Source organism: Rhinopithecus roxellana, chromosome 10 (genome assembly GCF_007565055.1).
Source record: "Rhinopithecus roxellana isolate Shanxi Qingling chromosome 10, ASM756505v1, whole genome shotgun sequence".
Taxonomy (NCBI): Eukaryota; Metazoa; Chordata; class Mammalia; order Primates; family Cercopithecidae; genus Rhinopithecus; species Rhinopithecus roxellana.
In genome coordinates this window covers 20,787,215-20,796,930 of record NC_044558.1, presented here as the reverse complement: position 1 = coordinate 20,796,930, position 9,716 = coordinate 20,787,215, and the positions used below count along the sequence as shown (strand labels likewise).

General features: G+C 41.8%; 1 protein-coding gene and 1 non-coding gene across 5 annotated transcripts; both read right to left on the bottom strand.

The window, feature by feature from the left end:
- Window positions 1-724: 724 nt before the first annotated feature.
- On the bottom strand, window positions 725-8,429 carry SLC25A3 (solute carrier family 25 member 3). Of its 4 annotated transcripts, none has more exons than XM_010355956.2 (8): window positions 8,285-8,429; window positions 7,891-8,051; window positions 6,161-6,282; window positions 4,034-4,213; window positions 3,353-3,534; window positions 2,247-2,419; window positions 1,147-1,257; window positions 725-1,064 (listed from the first exon to the last, which is right to left on the bottom strand). In XM_010355956.2, exons 2-8 carry the CDS (start codon window positions 8,045-8,047, stop codon window positions 904-906), a joined length of 1,086 nt encoding a protein of 361 aa, XP_010354258.1. In that variant the 5' UTR covers window positions 8,048-8,051; window positions 8,285-8,429; the 3' UTR covers window positions 725-903. The 4 variants fall into 4 exon arrangements, with proteins under 4 accessions (XP_010354258.1, XP_030794341.1, XP_010354257.1 ...); XM_030938481.1 differs by lacking the exon at window positions 6,161-6,282 and adding an exon at window positions 6,453-6,577 and having other exon boundaries at window positions 8,285-8,416; XM_010355955.2 differs by lacking the exon at window positions 6,161-6,282 and adding an exon at window positions 6,453-6,577 and having other exon boundaries at window positions 7,891-8,047; window positions 8,285-8,397.
- Window positions 2,491-2,733, bottom strand: LOC115900200. Its single transcript, XR_004059869.1, has one exon. It is a non-coding gene; the product is annotated as a small nucleolar RNA SNORA53 (small nucleolar RNA).
- Window positions 8,430-9,716: the final 1,287 nt, after the last annotated feature.

Here is a 9,716-nt window from a genome sequence, read left to right as displayed (position 1 = left end):
AGCTGTCAATCACTTTGGTCCTTTACTATCATTCCAAGAATCAGCCTAACTTGGGTTACCTTGTCTTACAAATAAGGATTAGCAAACTCATCAACATAAAAAAAAAAGTTTAGTACATGCTGCAAAAATGTTAAGTATACACTGACATTTACTTGCCAAAATAACCACAAATGACTATACATATTTAACTATAATTAAATCAAGTTTTTAGAAATTTAAAGTCTGTTTCCCTAAAAATACAGGAACTTTGTGTGATAAAAGTTGAGACATGACAATTTGTGAATACCAACTGGAATATTCCACCAACAATGGTCAGTTTTGTATTTTTTCCTTAACTTATACTTCATTCTTTCCAACTATTTTAAAGCTAAATCTTTTTTTTTTTTTTAAGTTTTTTTTTTTTTTTTTGAGACGGAGTCTCGCTCTATCACCCAGGCTGGAGTGCAGTGGCCGGATCTCAGCTCACTGCAATCTCCGCCTCCCGGGTTTACGCCATTCTCCTGCCTCAGCCTCCCGAGTAGCTGGGACTACAGGCGCCCGCCACCTCGCCCGGCTAGTTTTTGTATTTTTTAGTAGAGACGGGGTTTCACGGTGTTAGCCAGGATGGTCTCGATCTCCTGACCTCGTGATCCACCCGTCTCGGCCTCCCAAAGTGCTGGGATTACAGGCTTGAGCCACCGCGCCCGGCCCTTTTTTTAAGTTTTTAAAATAAGTCACAGGCAAATCATGAAGAGTTGGGTTTATTTCGACAGTAAATTTGAAACTCTTGCCTTAAGCAAGAGTACTACAGTAATTATACCAGGAATAGACAATTTCCTAGACTGTCAAATATATAAAAGTTCCTTTTGCACTTTCTTCAACACTGATCAACAAGCAGATTCAGTCCACATTGCTTTGATCTATCTACTGAGTTAACCCAAGCTTCTTCTTCAGAGACTCTGGCATCTCCGGTGGAGGAGGGCGAGGGAGCCTGAAGTAGACCTTCACAGAATCATAGATAAACCACTGTAGTGCAGTCAGGGTACCAATCATGATGATACGGGCAAACAGTCCCTTCCATACACCTGGTTCAAACAGGAAACGCAAATGAAAAAAATGCAACATATCCAAAACTGTTGTTCTTTCAAGAAAAAAACATCATCCTACCTTTAAATCCAAGTCTCTTGAGGACCTGAGAAGCACTGCTACCTTTTTCTTTATTCAACACAGATACCACAGAATCAGCAGGGTGAGAAACAATTGCACAAAAGACTCCAGCTGAAAAAATATAAAGGATCCCATACAGTGCCAGTTAAAAATAAAACTTCACATAGCCAATAATCATTTTTATGACTTTAAAATAATATTTTTCTAGTTCTAAAATAAACATCAGACTCAGGGTGAGACAGGTACAGTTATCAAACTGTCTATCTGATATAAAACAACAATCATTTAAGTTTTTCAGATTTTATTCAACACTTTCTGTATAAAATTCTTTATAATAAACTAAACAAAAAAAATGGTGCAACAGTAAGATCAATACATTCCCAAGCCTAACAATGATATCACATAAAACAACCCTTTTAGGAACTAGTTAGCAAGTATTTATGAATCCTAAAAAGCATATAAAATGTTATAGGAAGATAAAACTGCTTTATAGGCCAGGCACAGCAGCTCATGCCTGTAATCCCAGCACTTTAGGAGGCCGAAGTGGGCAGATCACTAGAGGTCAGGAGTTCAAGACCAGCCTGGCCAACACAGTGAAACCCCGTCTCTACTAAAAAATACCAAAAATTAGCCGGGTATAGTGGCGGACGCCTGTAATCCCAGCTACTCAGGAGGCTGAGACAGGAGAATCGTTTGAACCTGGGAGGCGGAGGTTGCAGTGAGCTGAGATTGCGCCATTGCACTCCAGCCTGGGCAACAAGGGTAAAATTCCATCTCAAGAAAAGAAAATAAATAAATAAATAAATAAATAAATAAATACAAAAAATCAGCTGGGCGTGGCAGTGCATGCCTGTCCCAGCTACTTGGGAGGCTGAGGCAGGAGAATCACTTGAACCTAGGAAGAGGAGGTTGCAGTGAGCTATGATCACGCCACTGCACTCCAGCCTGGGCAACAAAGCGAGACTATGCCTCAGGGAAAACAAAAAACCAAAAACACTGCTTTATAACCTTTGGAATATTTTTCCCTCTCAAAAAACGCCAATAATGGAAATGATTATTTGTTCATAATTTCAGACAAGTGTGTTCTAAGTAATTCATACCTATGTAACCTGCTACAAATGTTACAACCAGCTGCTCTGGCTTTGAACATTCACTGCGGGGCTTAGGAACCACAAACTTGTACAGTGCTTCAACAGTACGTTCAAAGCAGGCGAACTTCATCATGGTGTATGGTATTTGTCTCATCCAGAGAGGGGCAACCCCCTTGTAGAATCTAGGAAATCAGGAGACTTGTTTTACAGAGTTGCATATACTCATCTATCAGAGATTGTCATTATTAACACAAGTGTCCGCACACCAGTCGAGTCCTGATAGTAACAAATGGCAGCAAAAATGCATGTCATTTCTATCAGAACGTTAGACTAACATGCAGGTATATTTCTCTTACATGCCAATGACTCAAGCACCTTTGACTATACAACCAAAAAAGTTGCTGGATGTTTCTTTGACTGGAACCACAAGAAACAAGTTTACAAGTGGAACTCAGTTCAAGATTCATCCACAAAGGTGGATCTAAGGAAGCATGTTGTAGTCATGGAAATTCTTAACTGTGAATAGATCACAAGGATACTAACAAGCCCTCCCTAAAAGTTAATAGTAAATGTTTAGGCCAATTATCAAGTCATTTGCAGACTGACAAATGGTCCTTACTTTAGGGAAAAAAAAAAAACCCCAGTCCAAGTGTCAAACCATTTATTAACTTATCTTTACCTCTCATGTTTATGTTCTACATACAGGTAAATAGACATTAAATGTTATAATAGTCTTTTTAAAAAGTCTGGTAGACTTAATACTAAAAAATGAAGTTCACAGCTGGACGCAGTGGCTCACGTCTGTAATCCCAGTACTTTGGAAGGCCAAAGTGGGTGGATCACCTGAGGTCAGGAGTTTGACACCAACCTGACCAACATGGAGTCTCTACTAAAAATACAAAATTAGCCAGGCGTGGTGGTGCATGCCTGTAATCCCAGCTATTCAGGAGGCTGAGGCAGGAGAATCACTTGAATCTGGGGGGCGGAGGTTGCGGTGAGCCCAGACAGTACCAGTGCACTCCAGCCTGGACAACAAGGGCAAAACTCTGTCTCAAAAAATGAAATTCACTTAAAATAAGTACTTTCATAATATAAATTTTTAAGTGTTTACTTACGCTTTTAGGCCTTCTTCCTTATACATTTTGGGAGCTGCATCCCTCAAAGTGTTGGCATAACCTGGCTGGGTTTGAATTCGAACCTTAGCAGCTTCCATAGGAGCCAGGGCAATGTCAGCAAAGAATTCAGCACTGGCAGAGGCAGCCAAATATAGTGACGTGCGCCAGAGATAAGTATTCTCCTAAAATCCAAAACACAAGGAAGGACGTGAATTGCTGTTGTGTTGGTTTTCAATTGAAGTGACAGTTCTAGAAAACAACTAAGCTTCAGACATTTTATAAAGTAACACACAATGATATGGAATATATATATGGTCTCTCATAACCTCATTAACAAAACACGTAACTATGTGAACAATGTGAATGTTTAAAAAATATCTAGATGTCACGTACAGTTAGCCCTGGAACTACGCAAAGGAGTCCCAGAGCCCTTCTCTAAAAAACTCAAAATCCAACTTACTTAGAAAACAAGATAGTATATTAAAAGGAGAATTGTAATTTAATGAAATACATTTTATTTCTCAACCTGTCTCTGCTGACACAGGCTTATGATTTAAGACATGTTGCTCACTTTGTAGGACCATTTTCTTCAGTGCTAAAATAAGGCAGGACAGACAAAAATCTAAGAACTTTTTTGGTCTTAAACACTCGGAATGTTCAATTTCAAAGTTAATTACATACCTCTCCAAGCATGTTGCTATACAAGACTTTAAAGACTTCATAAAAGCCAAACTTGCAGAGTCCCTGCAAGGAGTAGCCAATGAAAGTCGGAGCCCATCCTTTAGCCAAACCACGAACACCATCCTCTTTAAGTGTAACTGAGAATCCATTAAATATGCCCTTGTACTTTTGGGGGTCCACCTTTATTTAAAACAAGAAAAAAAAATTAAATGCACCAAACAGTTAACATAAAAATTTAATCTCATGATTATTTTTGTTTGGGTTCCATAATAAATTTCAGCAACTACACAAAAGGTAATTTAAATACAGTAGTTCCTGCCAGGCGCGTTGGCTCACACCTGTAATCCCAGCACTTTGGAAGGCCAAGGCAGGTGGACTACCTGAGCTCAGGAGTTCGAGACCAGCCTGGGCAACACAGTGAAACCCCATCTCTACTGAAATACAAAAAAGTAGTGGGGCATGGCAGCGTGTGCCTGTAATCCCAGCTACTCGGGAGGCTGACACAGAAGCATTGCTTGAGCCTAGGAGGCAGAGGTTGCAGTGAGCCGCAATCATACCACTACACTCCAGCCTGAGCGGCAGAGCAAGACTCCATCTCAAAAAAAAAAAAAATTAATACGGTAGCTCTCCCTTATCCAAGGGTTCATTTTCTGTGGCTTCAGTTATCCAAGGTCAACTGACATCTGAAAATATTAAGATATTTTGAGTGAGGAACTACATTCATATAACTTTCATTAGTTTATGCTTATAATTGTTTATTATTCATTTGATTACTTTTATAAACGGAAACTTTTATACATTAAGGTCTAGCTTTCTGTCTTAAACTTAAGTCTTGGAGTGATAGTTAAGAGGGTAAAATTTTCACAAAAATACATAACAAAGCTGATTCTTAAAAGACTTCTTACCGCCCAACTCCTACTACTTTTTTTTTTTTGTCTTGCTTTGTAGCCCAGAATGGAGTGTCATGGTGTGATCTCAGCTCACTGCAACCTCCATCTCCCAGGTTCAAGCGATTCTCCTGCCTCAGTCTCCCGAGTAGCTGTGACTAGTAGCTGCAACTACAGGCGCACCACCATGCCCAGCTAATTTTTGTATTTTCAGTAGAGACGGGGTTTCACCATGTTGGCTAGATTGAGTTCTGATCTCAAACTCCTGACCTCAAGTGACCCACCCGCTTCAGCCACCCAAAGTGCTGGCATTCCAGGCATGGGCAACCATGCCTGGCCCACCTCCTACTTTTTAAAAGCTACTGTCTAGATAATAGATATATCTGTATTCCTAACATATGCTAGTTCTTTAAGTAGCTTATAGCATAAAGTTTTGTGAACACTAAACAAACTAAACCCAAGTTAAAAAAAAAAAAGCACATAAACTAAATTCACTTCAAGAGACATGCATAACATGTTTTAGCAAAGGTACATTTCATATCCATTATATTAACTAATGGGTGGGAAAAAAAGCTTATCTCACTCTTTCTGCCAGTACTGGAAGGGGTGGTATACATCACCTTCCTCTCCCTCCTAATATTTCAAATTCATTTCTCTTTTAGTTAAATAGACTTCTAATCCTGTTTAGAACAAATAAATTTTTAATGTCTTGTTTTTGTTTCAATAATCTTAAGTAAAAGATATTGAAATTATTTTAAAATGTTATGTAAATATACAAAAGGCTAATCTGACAAAATTTTCATACTAAGACATTAAGAGCATTTTAAATAAATCTACATGTGCTCTTTACCTTGGTCTTATTAGTAGATAAAGGACATCGTTACTTCACATAATACACAGACTTGTTTACCCACTCCAACACACAGGTGCTTGTAAAATGACTATTTGGGGCACAAGTAAGCTTGAAGAACTCTGGCCAGAAAGTGAAGAGCAGCAGCAAAGAGCCATCTACAGCCAGAGTCTAAGAGTGAATAATTTACTCCAACAATAGAGGCATTTATTGGATTTAAAACACTAGTTAAAATAAAGCCCACAATTTAAAGAAATTTTAGTTTGGTTTCCTACTGAAGTTTCTAGCAGTTGTGATGTCTTCAAATTCTCATTTGAGAAGCGCTTTAAGATTTTATTTAGAGTAAAATCACATGACAGATACTTTCAATGTTGTCATCTCAATACAAACCTGCATACGGCATTTCACTAAATCCAGGGGAACGACAGCAGTGTGTGTCAGACCACAACTTAAGACCCCACCAAAGCCACACAGTGCATAATACTTCGCGGAGCCAAATTCACAACTGTACTCTGTAGTAAGAGAAGACACACCATGCATTTTAATGTAAAACTCATGTTACTGGTCATAAACTTACCTCCTGGACAGTTAGGTTTCCACACAGCTTGTTAGTAGATGACTATCTTATAACTTAACAGTCAATCATGCTTCAATATGCTCTAGTCCAGCATGCAAAACAAACCTGCATTCTGCATTTAACCAGATCTAGAGGAACCAATGCTGTATGTGTTGTGCCACAGCTAATAATTCCTCCAAGTCCACAAAGGATAAAGAATCTGCCAGATCCATAGTCACAGCTATACTGCTCTGTTTGATTGGAAAAAAAAAAAAAATTAAGTAAGTCTTTCTTCAGAGATGACTAAGGCCACTGGAATGAAAGAAAACTGTTTCCCTGTTAAATAGTATTATCACAGCTGAATAGCTTTGGCCAATTAAGTGGCTTAAAAAAAAATTCACTGCCAAAATCAGATCATTTAAAAATTATGAGGGTTCTGTATCTGATACTATTATGATACTATTAACAGCTTGTATTCTGCCATATTCATTTTTTAAAAAGTTTTCTACATTAACGGCTTTTACAATTAAAGTCAAACTTCAAATTATTAACCACTGGTAAGAGCACACTTCAGAGTACAAATGAAACTCAGAAAGATCACCCGACGTGTAAAAGGCTTGCAAACTTCAAAGTTTATCCTAGCCACTAACCAATACTATCCCCACTTGTGAACTCCTATAACATAAAAACAGACACACATAAATTCCTGCAGTCCAATACATTTAATACACAAATAATGTTAGCTTTAATTTTAAACTGAACGACAGATAGTGTAAGTAAGGATTCTTTATCCATACTGAAGACATAACAAGCACATGAGTGATTTAAAGAAAAAAATCTTTCGATTTTACAGGCATAAGGTAGATAACATTCTCAGGACTCCTACAATTCGGTTTTCAGGTTTCTCTGTATGTACATACTTCACTAGGATTCAAAACACACACAACTAAGTTAAAGCTGGGTCCAACCACAAAGAATCGCAAGAGATAATCACACCAAAGGGATGCCCACCAATTATCTCCTTTTTATTGCCTATGTAGGGCTGCAAGCTGCCTCCTCCAGTCGCATGAAAACAGGAGATCCAGTTATCTCATGTATAATTAAGTGCTAAAATGACGGACCTGCCGTCGACGAATATAAAACTTAGGAAAGGACTGACTGTTCAAGAAAACTAAGGGCAAATCAAAGGACATGTAATACAGTTAGTAGAACTGTGGGTGGTCAGCAGTTTGGGGAAGAGACTTTACCCAATACTTAGTTGGCTGACCAAGCGGGCTCACAGCAGAGAAGATAAGGAGCTAGTCGCGGCCTTTTTTCCCTCGGGGACATGGAGGTCACGAAGGGACACAGGGCCTCAGCCCTTCCACGCCCTTGAGGGAGGGCCAAGGATCTGACACTCGCCTAGGGTGGAAAAGGCCGACATCCCAGGGCAAGCAACTGGGCGCCGTCCTACGGTGCAGCGGGCTGGACTCGTCCTTCCCTGTCCTCCAAGCCCGGTCCAGGCCTCAAACGCTGGGCGGACCACGAGTAGACCACGACTGTATTAGGCAAGGTCTGATCTCACCTTCCAAGGCGGCGGCTGCCAGGTTGCGAGGGCGGCGGGGCTGGCCCGTGGGCCCGGGTGGGTTGCTGCGGAGGTCCCCGAGGCCATCCTGCACCAGCTGCAGATGTGGCGTGTTGAAGGGGTTCGCTCGCGCCAGGTGCGCCACGGACGAGAACATCTTTCTAGGGGAAGAGGGAGCGGCGGTGAGAGGGCTGGCAAGGCGCCGGTTAATGTTACCGGCGCCCTAGAACCCCAACCGGGCCTTTTCCTTCCCGCCTGCGCGCCCTTGAAGAGGTCACGGCGGCCTTCGAAGGAGGCTGCTCCCGGCTGGGCCCACCGCCAAAGCAGCGGCCCCACAGGGTCTCTGGGCTCCGCTCCCCACACCCGACACAGGGGAAGGCCCGGTCACACTCACTCCCTAAGATGGCGATCACCCAACCACTCCCTTGGAAAGGTTACGGCTCACAGAGGCCGAACGTCCTCCCAGCCCTAAGATGTGTGCCCTTCGCGCGTCGTCGGCGTGACGCACACAGCGCGTCACTACAAGCACGCGTCGCCCATTGGTGGAGAAGAGCGCCGAGCCCGTAGCGTCATCGCGTTCTCCTAGCAACCTTATCCCCGCCCCTGCCCACTCCTGCTCTTCCGGCCCGGCTTGTGCGCAGGAGAATTCGTTCTGCGCAGGCGCGCGTTCAGGCTGTATATTTTTTGAGAGGGGTCGGGCTCGGGCTCTTAACTTGCTCGCTTTGTCCCTTCACCTTCAGGTGTCTCTCCTTGACCACAGGCTTCAGTTCGCTTCACTTAAGTGAATCACAGTATCTAGTAGTCACTTAAAAAACAAAACATGAATGCTTGATGATATATTTAGGTGTTGGAGTTAGAGAACATCACTGCAGTATTATGTGTCACAACTTCTGCCATTACAGTACTTTTTAAAATAAGTTCCATCCATTAACATTAAATATAGGTATAGCCGGGCGCGGTGGCTCACGCCTGTAATTCCAGCACTTTGGGAGGCCGAGACGGGCGGATCACGAGGTCAGGAGATCGAGACCATCCTGGCTAACACGGTGAAACCCCGTCTCTACTAAAAATACAAAAAATTAGCCGGGTATGGTGGCGGGCGCCTGTAGTCCCAGCTACTTGGGAGGCTGAGGCAGGAGAATGGCGTGAACCCGGGAGGCAGAGCTTGCAGTGAGCAGAGATTGCGCCACTGCACTGCAGCCTGGGCGACAGAGCGAGACTCCGTCTTAAATAAATAAATAAATAAATAAATAAATAAATAAATAAATAAAGGTATGTCTGCATTTTTCATCAGACTTCTGGAGAATATTTTAAAAAGAAATGTGCAGCAAGAAGTCTTACGACAGCTTGCCGCGTTATCACAATAGTCTATAGAACACGTTGAAACATTGAACACCTGAGGTGTTACAGCGATGAACTAGTGAAAGTGACTGATAGCAGATTGTGCGTGTGTCTGGTTAAAACATTTAGGAAGCTTTCATTAGATTCAGCTCAACAGGGAGGGGCGTAGTTTAGTTAGGGAGAGTTTAATAGGGATTCAAGCCGTTAGACTTCTGGCTCTTATATTTTCCCAGCTCTTGACAAAGTAACCTTGGGAATTTACTTCATCTCTGTGAACCTGTTCCTTAGATGTAAGATTGGGGTGGGACTGGCCTCACAGGTTCACACTGGTACAATCACACATGGCCTTACACTTAGTTTAATGCTCTGCTGATTTTGAAATTTTTCTTTTCTTTTTTTTTTTTTTTTGAGACGGAGTTTAACTCTGTCACCCAGGCTGAAGTGCAGTGGCGCGATCTCAGCTCACTGCAAGCTCCACCTCCCAG